Source organism: Natator depressus, chromosome 24 (genome assembly GCF_965152275.1).
Source record: "Natator depressus isolate rNatDep1 chromosome 24, rNatDep2.hap1, whole genome shotgun sequence".
NCBI classification, from domain to species: domain Eukaryota; kingdom Metazoa; phylum Chordata; order Testudines; family Cheloniidae; genus Natator; species Natator depressus.
The window spans coordinates 11,525,316-11,541,192 of NC_134257.1; the positions used below are offsets into that span (position 1 = coordinate 11,525,316).

At 57.0% G+C, this 15,877-nt stretch overlaps 1 protein-coding gene across 4 annotated transcripts in view; it reads right to left on the reverse strand.

Annotated features, from left to right (window-relative positions):
- The window catches only part of IGSF9 (immunoglobulin superfamily member 9), a 51,530-nt gene extending 36,041 nt beyond the window's left edge, over positions 1-15,489 (reverse strand). For all 4 annotated transcript variants that reach the window (XM_074938971.1, XM_074938972.1, XM_074938973.1 and 1 more), the window contains exons 1-3: positions 15,341-15,489; positions 13,564-13,985; positions 12,210-12,401 (exon numbers count right to left, since the gene is read on the reverse strand). In XM_074938971.1, coding sequence (XP_074795072.1) covers positions 12,210-12,401; positions 13,564-13,621 — 250 coding nt within the window. In that variant the 5' untranslated portion in view covers positions 13,622-13,985; positions 15,341-15,489. The remainder of the gene's footprint in view (positions 1-12,209; positions 12,402-13,563; positions 13,986-15,340) is intronic.
- Positions 15,490-15,877: the final 388 nt, after the last annotated feature.

Consider the following 15,877-nt stretch of genomic DNA (forward strand, 5'->3'; position numbering starts at 1 on the left):
AGCTACCCCTGCTACATACCCCCACACAAATACACACTGCTACACCCACCGACACACACATATGGACACTGCTACACCCTCCCATACATAGTTACTCCAATACATACTGCTGAACAACCGCCGCTAGACACTGCTACACATCACCAATTCACACAGGTACCCCCACTACACCCTGCTAGATCCTCCCCACACAAATACACACTGCTACAACTCAGATACACACTGCTACACTCCTCTCATACAGTTACCCCAATACATGCTGCTACATGCACACACTGCTAGACACACACATAATACACACAGCTACCCCAATACACAACGCTACACGCCACCAAATACACACTGCTACATCCCTGATACACACGCACCCGATACATATACTACACACACCAATATCTTATCCATCGACCCAACACACACACGCAGAGATATAGACATATACACACACACACCCTAATACACACATACTAACACACACCACACACACCTTGTTCACCTATACAGATCCATGTCTTTATGCTCACACACTGACATGCACACACATACAGTACAATTCAATAATACGTCATGGGCACAACAAGCTACGCAAGGGTTCACGAAGTGTAAAAAAAAAAAAAAAAAGACTGTCTCAGGGAAAGAGAGACATCTGCTTAGGACTTGTATGCATACACCCACACCTGCACAAGTGTGCATACACACTTGCATGCAACCCACAAACACACATGCATTGCCACCCACCCATAAGCATGTACACCAAACATATCCTCGCCTATGGCCACATTCCTGTATGTGCACACCAGGATCCCTACCCACAGATACCTACCTCTACCTGCACACACCCATATAAACGTGAGTGAGCACACACACTTTGTCTCAACATAGGTCATTACTCAACTGTCCCTCATTTCACACCCACACTGGCTCCCCACCTAGCAGTCTCTGAGGCTCGTCCCTTTTAATGATGGTGCTGACTCGGGCTGCATGGGTTACACACCCCAGAGCCCCACAAAGCTCCCAGGGCTACAGCTCATCACCCAATCCCTCTCCTGCATGGAGGTGGGATCTGTAGTAGGCCTCTGCAGGTTGAGAGGAACACTCTGCAACATGGGCTTACCACACAGTTCACTGAGAAACACTCCCCACCAGCTCAGCACAATCCCATTCCACAAGACTCCCTTGGCCTAAAAAGCTATCAAAGGCCAGGTCCACTTTACAAAGTTTTGCTGGCACAGCCGTATCTATTAGGAATGTGGAGGGAAAACCATCCTACATCTCTGACCAACACAGCTGTGCTGGCAAAAGCTCCTGTGTAGACAGAGCTATACTGTCAAAAAAGTCCTTTAATGGGGTAGTTCATTTGGTTTGGGGAACTAGGACTAGCGAAGTTGCCATAGACAAAAAAGGGCAAGGGATGCAGATTGGGATAAGTAAAGAACATATCAGAGATCTGACTGATCTGAATGAATTAAAATCAGCGGGGATGGATGCTATTCACCTGGGTACTGAAGGAATTAGCTGAAGAAATCTTGGAGCCAATGGCAACAATGTTCACAAATTCATGGATGACAGGAGAGGTCCTGGAAGACTGGAGAAGGGCTAACGTAGTCCCCATCTTTAAAAAGTGGGAAAAGGAGGAGCCAGGGAACTATAGACCAGTCAGGCTGACCTCAATACCTGGGAAGCTACTAGAGTAATGTAAAAACATTCAATTTGCAAATACCTGGAGGATGATGGGGTGATCACTAGCAGCCAGCATGGATTTACCAAGAACAAATCATGCCAAACTGGCTTGATTTCCTTCTTGACAAGGTAACTGTTTGGTGGACAAAATATACCTGGACTTCAGCAAGGCTTTCAACACAGTCCCGCATGACATTCTGATAGATAAGTAAGCTGGAGAAACGCGGGCTTGGCAGAACTACCATTAAGTGCATACATAATTGGTTAAACCAGGGGTTCTCAAACTTCATTGCACCGCGACCTCCTTCTGACACTAAAAATTACTTCACAACCCCCAGAGGGGGGACTGAAGCCTGAACCCACCCGAGCCCCACTGCCCCAGGTGGGGGGCCAAAGCCTGAGGCCCACCACTCCAGGAAAGGGGGCCAAAGCTAAAGCTCAAGGCCTTCAGCCCCAGGCAGGGGGCCTGCAACCTAAGCCCTGCAACCCGGGGCTGAAGCCCTTAGGCTTCGGCTTTGGCCCTGGGCTCCAGCAAGTCCAAACTCCAGCAAGTCCAAGCCAGCCCTGGCGACCCCATTCAAAGGGGGTCATGACCCACTTTGGGGTCCTGACCCACAGTTTGAGAACTGCTGAGTTAAACAATCGCAAACAAAGAGTAACTATTAATGGAATGATGTTGGAGTGAAGTGAGGTCTCAAGTGGGGTTCCACAGGGATCTGCTCTAGATCCAGTATTGTTTAATATCTTTACCAATGACCTGGATGTAAGAGTAGAGTGCGTACTGATCAAATCTGCAGATCATAGCTAGTGGGGGTTGCCAACACTTTGGAGGATAGAGCTAAAATGCAGAGGGATCTTGATAAATTGGAGAACTGGGCTACAGACAACAAAATGAAATTAAATAAAGATAAATGTAAGGTGCTACACATAGGGAAGAAAAACCAAATGCACAAATACGGAATGGGGGATACCTGGCTTGGCAGCAGCACTGCTAAGAAGAATCTGGGAGTGGTGGTGGTGGATCACAGCCTCAACATGAGTCAGCAATGCAAAACTGTTGCAAAAAAATCAAATGCAATTTTAGGTTGCATTAACAGAAGCAAAGCATGCAAGCCATGGGAAGTGATAGAACTGCTCTACTGAGCGCTGGTTAGGTCTCAGCTGGAGTACTGTGTCCAATTTTGGTCACCAATGTATAGAAAGGATGTAGAGAAACTGGAAAGGGATCCAGAGGCAAGCGACAAAGATGATCAAAGGGATGGAATGCAAAACATGAGTAAAGACTGAAGGAACTGGGTATGTTTAGTTCGGAAAAGAGGAGATTAAGGGGGGACATGATAGCAGTCTTCAAAAACTTGAAAGGCTGCCATAAAAAAGATGGAGAAAAGTTGTTCTCTTTTGTCACAGAGGGAAGGACAAGAGGCAATGGATTCGAACTAGAGCACAGAGATTTAGATTAAATCTCATGAAAACCTTCCTAATGGTAAGTACAGTAGGACAATGGAACAGACACCTAGGGAGGTTGTGGAAGCTTCCTCACTGGAGGCTGGAGCCATCTGTCTGCGATGGTTTAGACACAACAAATCCTGCATCTTGGCACGGGGTTAGACTAGATGACCTTTGCAGTCCCTTCTAACCCTATGATTTTAAGCTCCACTGGCAAACCCTTTCTAGCATAGCTGCAGCCCACATGTCACAGAGACCCCAGTGACAGGGCTTAGATGTGCACCAGGAGGGTGTCCTGCTGTGTTTGTGCCCATTTGTCAGTAGTGTCCATTCCTGGTCTGGTGGCAGGTTGCTACATACTCCCCCGCCTTCCCCCACCCCCCAGACGTCCGTGCACACTCACACATATGTATGTGCTCACCAGCCCTCTGCCCCAAGCCTTACACTCACCATCCCCTTTCAGGCTGGGTACATACCAGCATTTTGCTGGGATTCCCTGTCCCTGCACCAACCCCTCTGCAGGGTTGTAGACATAAACAATGAAATGGCTAAACTAACCTAACCTAAACTCCACAGCCCCAAACAGGAAGTGGGTAAACTCAGTTTACCCAGGTTTACTCTCAACTACATGACCGGACTTGCTGCATCCATAGTGAAGGGCACCAGTGTAGACCAGCCAGTAGCGCATTAACTGCCACGTGGCCTAACCCTGCTTAGAGCGGGCCCAGGTGAGTCGGTAATGCTGGTACGCCTAGTGCTCCCCCAGCTGCGACTGATTGCCAGAGGGGCTGCACCAGGGGGAGCTGAGGCAAATTGCCAGTGTAGATAAGGGGCCAGATCCCAGCCCTGCTATAACGGTGCCCAGTGCGGGTGCAGTACAGGCCCAGCATCCCCTTTGCTAACCCCTTGCAACTGCCTGGCAAAGGGGAACATGCTCCAGCAATTCTGGTCTGCAGCCTGGGTCAATTAGAGCAGCCCCTGGGACTGCTCAAATTTAGGCCCCGGGCTGCCTGGAATCCTTCTCCCCCATCCCACTCTGCCCTTTCTGTGCCTGCCTACTGAGAGGCCCCAGGCCTCCAGGCAAGGAGGAGGGGTGCTGGGTATCACACATGGGCAGGGCCAGGTGGGGGTGGGTAGCAGAGTCAGTGAGGCGGGGAGCGCCGGGGAATTCCCCTCCCCCACCCTGGAGCAGCAGCCAGGCTCCTAAACAAAGGCCCCATTGGAAGGAACTAAACCCTGCAAAAAGACTGCGGTGGGGACCCCTCCCTGATCCCTTCCCCCAACCCCTCCATAATCCCCTGCACTGGCTCTGCCCATTCCTTCCCCCTCACTCACCAAGAGGATTGGCAACAAAACATCATTGACTTTAGCAACCCCAGCCTCCCATTGCTTAGCAACCACCTTTCAAAGGCTGCAGCTCCCCCCATTAGCTGCTCCTGTGTCTGGAAGCAGGAGTGGCAGGTCAGGGCTGGGAGAGGAAGGCAGGGGCTGCACTGACGGACATGGGGGAGATGGGGAAAGGAGGAGGAAAAGGAGGGCGGGAGAGTGGAAGAACTGTTCACACCTCCCCAGGCAGCAGCACTGGTGCCACATCCTTGTCCCAGGCGGGGATTTACATGGGGCTCGGCGGCTGCCCCCTCCGTGCCCCACACTCAGTTCCTTGCAGCAGGCCGGAAGCAACTCCCCTGGACCTTGCTCTACTCACCTGTATCCATGGTGTGCAGGCACCACTTGGTCTGGATTGAATCCATTCCCAGGGGCCTCCAAATGCCACCCCAAAGCAGCCCCCATGGAGCCATCCCTAAGTCAGGCAGACCGAGGCTGGCAGGATCAGGACACCTGCCGCCAGCCTCATAGGCCCCTAGGGAGAGAGGAACTCCATGCCCTGCCTTAGCCAGTCCTGTCTGCGTGTGGTTGCGCGCAGCTGCCAGGCAGGGACAGAGGGCCATGGCTCAGGCTTTAGGGCCTAGATTAGGAAGGGCTTGCTTTGTCTAGTGGCACTAAGATCCTGCGTCTTTGGGCCTCTGGGCAGGGAGAGTGACTCCCGGCCCCCAAGCCCCCACCTTGATTTCACAGGGAGCCCACCTAGCAGCACATGGGAGCGTGGAGGAAGCAACCTTCCAGGAGACAGCAAGAGTCATGACCTGCCCCAGGCCCAGCAGATGCACCTGCCTCACCAGCAGCAGCTGCATCCTGAGGAATTGCCTTCCCCTGATCACGGGCCCGGGGGGCATGCCACAGGAGGGGGTGTGCGTGAGATGCTTCCTGGCCCCTGTCCAGCTGCTCCCACCAACGGCTGGAGCTGTTTGAAAAGCGCCACATGGGAACTGCGGCAACGGGACTGAAATCCCATGTGAAATCCCAGCCTGACCTCCCTGCTGAAACCGCAGGCGCTTCCCACTGGCAGGCCCCGCCCCTACCCCACTCCTAACTCACCCTCATCCCCCACAGAAGATTGAAAATAAGCAGCCAGTTGCCATGGGAACAAGGGTGTCACTGAGCAGCCCCAGGACTCTGCCCTGGGCTCAGCGTCCTCCCAGCCACTCCCCACAGCACAGCTCTGCCTTGGGCCCAGCCCTGCCCCCTCCTGGCTCTACCCTGGGCCCAGCCCCCAGATCTGCCGTCTTCCCCCAGCGCAGCCAACACCCTCCCAGTCCTCCTCTTCCCAGCACGGCTCTGCCCTGGGCCCAGCCCTGCCCCTTCTTGGCTCTACCTTGGACCCAGCCCTGCCCTCTCCCCCCAGCCCGGCTCTGCCCTGAGCCCAGTGCCTTCCCAGCCTCTCCCCCCAGCACAGCTCTAGGCCTAGCAGCCTCTGGCAGCCTACCCACCCCCCACACACTCCCAGTGCAACTCTGCCTTGAGGCCAGTGACTGTCACAGCTGCACCCCCTCTGCCCTTAATTGGGTCCCTCTGGTCAGTATCTATCTGCTTTTCCATTTGCCAGCCCCAGGCTCCCTCCATGCACTCCATGAGTCAAACCAGGTTCTTCTCTTTCCCCCATCAGTACCAGGAGAGGGGCTCGGCAAACCTCTTGCTGCCCTCCCCTGGGTGGCCCTTTTGCCCCAGTGTGGCCAACTTGAACTTCTCCCCAGTTGCATTGCCGCTGCCCCCGCAGGAGTGGCTCCTGAAGCATGCCGGGCTGCTGGGAATTGCTGCATTCCGCAGAGCTGGCTGGGGCGAGGAGGAAATGTGCCGTTATCGCAGTCACTATTGGGAGTAGAGACACACTGTCAGTATCCCAGCCCACCCCGAAATACATCATCCCCCCGACATGGTCTCCGCCGCTGGAGAATGCTTCCATGCATGGCACTGCACCTGCATTAGGGCTGATGCACACAGAAGTACTGAAGTGCACCCACCTCTGGGGAGGTGGCAACCGGCCAACACAGCAAAAGTTTAGCATCAAGAGGAATTGCCTGGGATCTTGAACTGCCTGCACAAAGCAGACAGAACCCAAGGCTTTTAAATCCTCCTCCAAGAGACCTAAAGGCCCAGGATGGTGCCCTGGGAGGATGAAGCACTGACTGGTTGGCATTGCATTATGATTCCAGGGAGCTAAGCCAAACCAGGCTCTTAACCACTGACAAACATGCCTGTAGCATCTCTCTCCATCTTGGGGGGAGAGAGAGCTCAGTGGTTTGAGCATTGGCCTGCTAAACCCAAGGTTGTGAGTTCAATCCTTGAGGGGGCCATTTAGGGATCTGTGGCAAAAATTGGGGACTGGTCCTGCTTTGAGTGGGGGTTGGACTAGATGACCTCCTGAGGTCCCTTCCAACCCTGATAATCTATGATTCTATGTAGCATGCTGGGAGCCTTGGCTTGGCTGTCCCTGAGGGGCCCCACAAGCTGCTGTGCTTTCAGGCCTGGCCAGTAGGTAGCATCGGGGGAGCCCCTCACTGCTGCAGAGATGCCTGCGAGCAGCACTGAACCCTGCATTCAACGGCCCTGGCGAGACCCCTGCCCTCAGCAGCTCACATACCAGGAACAGCAGCCATGGCTGCAGAGAGAAAGGAGCCAGCTCTGAGCCACAGGCTGAGTGGGGCAGCTGGGGCAGCTCTCTGACCAGGGAACCAACAGGGCTGGTGGTGCCTCTGGATCCCAGAGCCCGGCCAGCCAAGAATGCCTTCCAGACCTCAGGACAGACTTGGAGCCAGAGGCCCTGGAGAGGTGTGGGGAGGAAATAGTTGGTCTCCACAGAGACTAGGTCAGAGTGCAGGGGAAAAGGCAATGCAAGACCATCCCCCAGTCATAAGTGAGCACCAAGAGGCAGAGACCCCCCAGACTGGGGAGGTGTGCAGCTGCCCAGCAGTAACCCGGCCAGCAGCTGTGAGCCAGGGGCCGTGGTGAGGAAGCAGGACTGTGAACAGCTTGGGCATAGGCTCCCCTCCCATGGCCAGCCGTGCAGAACGAGCAAGCTGAACCATGTGTGGTCCCCGCTGCCGGGAAAGAGCCTGACCCAGGGACTCTACAGCCCACCCGCAGCCCAGAGGGCAGCTCAACTGCACAAACCAAGGACAGAGCAGTGCATGCTGGGAGCAAGCCCCTAAATATTAACGTGCACACACTCCTACTCTGAAGATTGGCTATTTCAAGGTAGTATCTTGCTACTCAACAAATCACTCCCTTTGTCCAGGCATCAGAGTCCCATCAACTCCCTCATTAGTCCTGCAAGTCAGCACAGCCACAGGAGAGGAACTGGATTCCAGTCTGGCTTGTGCTTCATCCTGGCAGTGGGGATGGGCTTAAAGGCATTAGGAGACAGACAGGTGGAATTAGCTCCATTCTGAAGGCAGAGTCTTTCCTGCTGGTGATCTGAGAGTGGGCGGGGAAGCCCAGTGGGACTCGCCCAAGAGCTTGGGGGCAGCACTCCATAATTGTCAGCTGAGCAGCAGAGCTGGGCCAAGTTTTTCAGATAAATAGTGTATATCAACTCCTCCCACCTCCACGACAGTGTCTCTCCCACGCCAGCTGGCTGAAATATAATGATCATTTTTCTCCTAAATCCTCCCCAACTCAACCCATGTTGAAAGCTGCGATTTCTATGGGTGCAGGGCCACCCTGCTGGCCACAGGCTTTTCTTGGTCTGCATTTTGGTGTCCAAGACGCCAGCTCTCATTGGCCAGCTTGGGCACAGGAGGGATTTACTTTTTTTTAAATTTTTGCTTTTGAAACAAAGTCCAGCAATATTTTTGCAGCCAGCCCTGCTCACGCTGGAGGGATACTCCTGCTATAGCTTGCCAATGCAGCCTTGCCTGGGCAAAGTTTGGGTGCCCCAGATCTATCTCACCCTGTCCCCCGGAGTCTGGCTGTAACAGACCTTTATTGTAAAAAGAAAAAAGAAAAGGAGTACTTGTGGCACCTTAGAGACTAACCAGTTTATTTGAGCATGAGCTTTCGTGAGCTACAGCTCACTTCATCGGATGCATAGCATATTGTGGAAACTGCAGAAGACATTATATACACACAGAGACCATGATCATGTCTTCTGCAGTTTCCACAATATGCTATGCATCCGATGAAGTGAGCTGTAGCTCACGAAAGCTCATGCTCAAATAAACTGGTTAGTCTCTAAGGTGCCACAAGTACTCCTTTTCTTTTTTCTTTTTACGAATACAGACTAACACGGCTGTTACTCTGAGACCTTTATTGGGATGTGGTTTGTGTTAGTGTCCCCAGCCTCTGCCCGGGCCTGCAGGGCTGTCAGTCCCCAGCCCCATAGCCGGCCCTCCCACTCCGCCCCAAGCCAAAGCTTTCAGCATTCCCTTTCACTAAGAGAAGATCCTGTTGCTCATGCCTCTGCGTTTGCAAAGAGCCCGAAAATCTGCCACTGTTCCACTTTAAATACCCTCTGAGTAGGAGAACATCCCCCTCCCACGCCACTGCCCCCTCTCCAGCAGCTTCGCTCCAAATCCCACTCCACCCAGTACTGCCAATTAGCAGCTTTGCTGAAATCCCCTCCCCAAGCTCAACCTTCAAGTGACCCACCAGGCAGGGTTGAGCAGGCAGCACACACAGCCCCAGGACTCCAGCAGCGATCAAGCCACAAAAGTGTGGCGAAAGGCTGGCTCAGTCCCAGTGTGTGTGGCGGGGACAGAGGGGCTAGAGGACCCTTCAGACACAGAGATCCTAACCCAGGGCTGGCTTGAGAGAGGGAGTGGTGTGCATGTGTGTGTCCTTCTGTGTCTCCCAAGGAGATTTTAGTTCTGTTTGTCCCCAGATACTGAACGACTCTTGGAGCTGCGATTGGCTGGGGCCTGAACAGGCAGGACAGTGCCCAGTTCCACGGTGTTGTAGGACTTAGTCCTCTCCTGTAGGGGGAGCTGTCTGGTACTCAGGGCAACAAGGGTGGGGTGGGGAGCAGGGAATATTGGACATACCGGGTAGGTGTAGCTGATGGGCAGCACTGTGACACGAGGCAGCATGGATGAGGTGGAGGGGTGGGACACGGGTCAGGGGACTATGACACAGACAGTGCGCATCGGGCTGTGACACAGGGGTAGGCTGGATGGGGCAGTGGGGGAAGGGGGGGCTGTAACAGAGGAGTGGGGGGTCTGTGACACAGGGCAGTGAGGATGGGGTTGGGGGGCTGTGACACTGGGCTGTGACACAGGTGCAGTGTGGATTCGGCGGGAGGGCTGTGACAAAGGGGCAGTGTGGATGGGGCGGTGGTGGGGGCTGTCACACAGAAGTGGGGGTCTGTGACACAGGGCAGTGTGGATGGGGTGGGGGGGCTGTGACACAAGGCAGTGTGGATGGGGCGGGGGGGCTGTGACACCGGGCTGTGACACGGGGCAGTGTGGATGGGGCAGTGGGGGGGCTGTAACACAGGAGTGGGGGTCTGTAACACAGGGCAGTGACGATGGGGCGGGGGTCTGTGACACAGGGGCAGTGTGGATGGGGCAGCGGGGGGGCCTGTAACACAGGAGTGGGGGATGGAGGAGCTGTGAAGAGAAGTGCAGGTGGGGTGTGGGGATAGTAACAGGAGCCGGGGGCTGTGATGCAGGTTGGTGTAGATGGGGGTGGGGGGGCTGTGACTTGGAAGGTGGGTGTGACACATGGCACTGTGGATGGGGCAGCTCGGGGATTGTAACAGGAGCCAGGAGGCTGTGAAGAGAAGTATGGGGGGTGAGTGGTAACACAGGGGCTGGGGGCTGTGATGCAAGGGCAGTGCAACTGGGGAAAGGAGGAGGCTGTGATTGTCACACAAAAGCCCACGCTCCAGGTTGTGCCAAGGGCTCCCTGCAGTTCTTCCCACGGGATCCCAGCTCATCCCAGAGCCCCAGGAACTGCCAGGAGGCCCAGGTGGTGGTTGGCTCCCAGGCATGAATTTCCCCTGGCAGCAGCAGGCCCCAGTTGGGATTATGGGATTAGAATGTAACAAAGATCCCAGGAGCAGCGTCAATCTGACCTCTGACCCTGGCAAGAAAGAGCCTTTGTGTGGCCCAGGCCCAAGGCACCCAGCTCCTGCACACAGCACAAAGGGGCCAGTGACTTGTTCAGGCCGGGACCTTCATCTGCTGCCTGCCTTCTCTCAGTAGCCCCAGCCCCATGATGCCCCCGCAAGGTTCTGTGCTGCAGGGAGTCCAGCTCCCCGTGTGGTGTGCCGCTTCCTCCGAGTTTCCCTTTGCCCTGCGCCGAGCAGGACGCCTGCACGTTGGGCAGCAAGACACAGACCAGCAGAGACTAGTACACTCTGATGCAAGGCAAAGATGTACCACCGAGCCACTGAAACACTCCCATTCAAGTGCAGACATGTGACGCCATGCATGGATGCGGGCTCAGAGCCTGGCAGTGCACCTGTCTCACAAAGCCCCAGACAGGCCTGTTCCCAGGCTGGAGGGAGGAGCGTCTCCCTGCAAGTGGAGGCCACCAGCACATCAATAAGGGGAGGGTCACACTATGGGAGTTTCCTGCCTCAGCAGGTGCCCATTGATGTGTCCACAGCCCCATCCCGTCCCCCACACTCAGCTAGGCTGTGTGTGGCTGAGGCCAGATTTGCCTCCCCCACCCCCCTCAGCACAGAGCCTTAGGCATAAGAGGGTGGGGGAGGGAACCCCCCCTGCAGCCCCTCACAGCGCCCCTCCCCCCACTTCCTCCACACTCCCATCCCTACCAGCGGAGAGGGTCAGACCAGTCAGTCCAAGCTGCAGGGACGGACCCCTTCACCTCCCTGCCTTGCCCCATGGCCATCCCTTCCTCCAGCTGGCATGGGCAGGGTGAGAGACCTGCCTGCTGCACTACACAGCCCATGGGGCGTGACTAATGCAGCCTGACAGCAGCAGCCCTCGGCTGGGGCCCAGCCGGGGGGGCGGGGAGGAGCGTGTGGCAGGTAGAGCACTAGTGCGCTGTACACACAGGAAGACCCAGAGCTAGTCCAGCACAGGGAATGCCATAGCCTCACCCTCCTGGGGCCTGGCCAGTCACCAGATACTGCAGTCATGGGAGGGAAACCAGGGCTCCTGCCAGGAAACTCCTCTGGGCCCCAGGGTGGGATGGGCTCGCCTCAGGGAAGGCAAACACCATGCAGCTGTGTAAGGCCAGCCCACAGACTGCACCTCAGACACTGGATCACATGCCACAGAACCAGCCACTGCCCTACTGCTCCCCCATCGGTGTGTCCCACCTAGAGAGCCTCCAGCCCCGAGACATGCCAGCATGTCCTCTGCTACATTCCACCCTGCCACATCTACCTCGATATACACCAGCATCCCCTCTGCTAAGTCCCAGCCCTACCCCCAACTTCCCCTACCTCCATGTACACCAGCGTCCCCTCTGCTACCTCCCAGCCCCGCAGGACTTCTCCATCCCCAATAGACACCAGCATCCCCTCCGCTACGTCCCAGCCTCACCCCCTACTTCCCCTACCTCCATATACACCAGCGTCCCCTCTGCTACCTCCCAGCCCTACCCCCGACTTACCCTACCTCCATATACACCAGCATCCCCTCTGCTACGTCCCAGCCTTCCTCCTCCCCCCAGACTTCTTCTACTCAGATACACACCAGCATCCCCTCTGCTACATCCCAGCCCCCAGGTCCTCCCAACGGGTTCACCTTTTCACTGCTGTCCCAGCATGCACTCACCTACGTACTCCGGATCGATGCGTGGGGAATAGAGCCCAAATTTGATAAAGATGGGGAGGAGGAAGCCGAAGCGGACCCACTCGATCACATAGAGATGGGGGCGCGCCTCCTCTGCGTTCAGGAGGTCACAGCCCAGGATCACGCTCTCTCCGACACGCCCAACCACAGCCTGAGACTTCACCTGGCTATTACCTGTAGGGCCAGCACAGGGAGATTTCATACTCATGGGGAGGACATCCCATGAGCTGCAGCCCACCATCTCCAGTGGAGCCCCTGCTATGTCCTGGAGCTCAGACACAGCACCACATCAGCCAGCCAAGCCCCAAGTTGGGATGCTCCCACAGGTATCCAGGTTATGCAAGGAGAGCCCATGTACCCTGCCCCGCCCAATACCCTGCAGCGAGGCAGGGCCCATTACACCCAGCACCCTGGGCATGGCGCTGTCGGAGCAGGATTCAAAACCCTGAGAGGGAACGGCTCCTGGGGCCATAAGTGACTCCTGGAGAGTGCCTCGCACTACTCTGCTGATGACGAGGGAGCCCCGTGGGGTGCAACTCACACTCCAAAAAGGCAGAAGAAGGTGAGAGCTAAGGTTGCGTCCTGCTCGGCTTTGCCTCGGGCCCTGGCTTTGCTGTGTGTGCCACAACAACATAGTGTGTTCCATCCCCACATCCCAGCGCCCTTCACAGAAGAAGGGCACCGTCTTCACCCCCCTTCTTAGAGCTCTGCATGGATACAAAGTCTGTAACCACAACTGATCCACAAACATGGTCCGTGGATACCGACATCCACATCACTGCAGAATGCAGGGCCGAAGGGAAAGGAATGGAGTAAGTGTGTGGGGGGGTACTGCATCCCCCACCCCAGACCCTTTGCAGCAGGAAATAACTCTCTCGAATAGCCCTGAAGGCTGCTTGCTGGAACTCCAGGGCAGGGGCAGTGCCAGAGGCCCTCAGGCATCCAGTCGTCATGGTCAGTGAGATTGAGCATCCCCAGTAGAGCTCCCTTAATGTAACCTGCTGCCTGGGCAACTGGGCAGGGCACCACCTCCCTGGCAAGGGGTGAACGTCTCGGATTCCCTCCCACCCCCTCCTCTTTGGCAGTTCAGCAGCATCACTGTCTCTGCTCTTCATGAACATGGTCCCCCAGAGGGGCACTAGCCTTCTTTGCTGCTCTAATCATGACCTCAGTGGCTCCTGCACCCTCCCCGCTGCACACCCCAAGCTCTGGGGCCTGATCAAATCCAATTCAAACCCACAGAAAGGCTCCATTGGGTTCAGTGGCTCCGGGTCAGGCCCCTGGTGCATACAGCTGTGGAGCTGCACAATACAGCGTGCTATGTTCACCCACTTACCTTCAGCAAAGTTGTTGGTGAACAGGCTGAGGTAGGCAATCCATAAACACCAATTCATAGCACAGCTCCCTTTACAGCCACGTTGCACCCCCTGTCCCAAGTCCTCCGGCTCGCCGCACTGCCCAATTAGAGACCAGACCCAGGGTGGGGGAGGAGGGTGGGAGGACCGAATGGCTGTGCGATGGGACAGAAGGGTCTGGTGTCCCCCTTGGTGAGGCCCGTTAGGGCCAGGAGTGCAGGAGACTCCTTGGCACTGTTCCTAGGTTCTGTGCTCTGGTGGCCTGATGGGAAAGTGCCACTCCTCAAACCAAGAGCCCTTAGCTAGCACAGACGAGGCGCTGCAGTCCAGGCAAGATCCAGCTTGTCTCACCTCCCAGCTGCCCTTTGGTCTCCTGTGGACTATCGGGAGCTCGAAGAAACACCTAGGAAATAAACCAGCACAAAGCCCTTAGGGAGCAGCTCCCTAGCTGGTCCGAGCAGAGCAGTGCCAGCATGTCCCTGCCCTAGCTAGACACAGCATAGCCAAGCGCTCAGAAAGCATCTGCCTCCCAATTGCACCCCTTTCTCTTCCTGCTCTGTTAATAGCAACATGGCGTGCAGGGAGTTGCTAGCCTTACTTCAGGAGAGTCCCTCAGCCCATCTCTCAATCAGCCAGCTGTCTGTGGAGGAGCAGGAGGAGGTCTTGCAGAGTGGGGCAATCAAAGGGAGATCCTTGCCTGCAGCTGTTTCAGCCCCCTCTCCTCTTCCCATCACAGCTCTCCCCTCCCGTGCCTTCTTTCATCCTTCATTTGCTCTTCTCTTTTCATCACTTCTCTCTCACCTACTTCCCCCAGAGTTTGTGCCCTTCTAGGTACAGCAAGAGCCCCCCCGGGGACAGGCATGGAGCCCTCAGCCAGCCAGCCCCTTTGGGTACCTTACCTATCCCCAGCCCAGGGACCCCTGGATATGGGGGTGGGGGCACAGCCCTGCTCCTCCAGTCCTCTGGCGGTTGGGAGCCTTTGCATTCTGCTTTGCTGGGGCTCTTCCCAGCTGATGACTCCGTTAATAAGAAGCACATGCCCGGCAGGAACCCTCTCCAGCTCAGTGCCCTGGTGTAGCATTGGACCTGCCTCTCTTCCCTAGTGCCCTCGTGCTGAGATCTGGGCATGCGGCCTGGCAGAACCCGACAGGGGAGGCTCTCCCTGTCCTTTCCCACCAGGCCATTTTTCTGCCAGCCCCACTCCCTGTCCCTGGCATTGCCAGGGCCCAGTGCTCCTGGGCACATGCAAGGGGAGCAGCGCTGAGCAGAGCTCCTACCTGACCGCTGCCTTTGTTCTAGGTCCCGGATCCGATTGCCATGCAGGGCCCCGAGAGGAGATTTCTTTCCCTGCTTTTATGCGGAAAACAAACCAACTTTCCTGTGGGGATCGAATGTGCCTGCAGCCAACGGCAAAGGCCAGCCCCTGCCCACGCCCAGCCACCCCCGCCCCGCCCCACTGCCATCGCCGGTGCAAAACATTCAAAAACAAACACGGTGGCGTCCGGCGCGGGCAGCCCCCATTGGCCAGGCTCGCCCCCCACCGCAGCCTCTTCCCTCGCACCTCCCTGTGCTCACCCTTCCCACGGGATCCAGGCTGGGTCACTACAGACGGCGAAGCGGAGGCACAGAGGGTGCAGTGGGAGCAGAACCCAGGAGTCCCTCATCCCTGCTAAGGTACCTAGAGAACCCCCCGGCCCCCAGAACCCAGGAGTCCGGCCCCAGCACAACCGCCTCCCCCAGGCCGGTGCCCCCGGATACCTGCGCGCGCGCTCGCCATGGGCACTCAAGGCTCCTCCGCGGGCAGCGCTAGCGCAGCCTCAGCGCCATGGTCCGGTCGCCAGTCCCCCCGGCCTGCGCCCGGACACGCTCCGGGACCGGCAGGGCCTCCCCGGGCACCCGCATCCGGCGGGCAGCGAGTCGGCGCCGCGCGAGCTCCCGGGGCCCCGGCGCTCATCCCCAGCCCGGGCCGGCCGCTTCGCTGGGTCGCGCCTGGCGGGCAGGAGGGAGCTAGCCAGGGCCCCCGTGGCCCCGATCCCGCCAGCAACACAATAGGGGGCGGCGCCTCCGCTCCCCCCCAAGCCGCGCGTTGCCACGGGGACAGCCAATGCCCTGCGAGAGCTCCGGGCGCCCTCCGCGTCTCCAATCGCCGGGCCCGCCCTGCCGCTCCGGGAGCCGGCGGGGTGCGACTGTCCCGGGCTCCGCCTGGTGGCTGCGTCTGCCCTGCGCGGGGCCGGGGGCGCAGACAGCAGCTGGGGCGGTGCGCGCCGCGCATGGGACCCGACGGGCCAGCGGGGC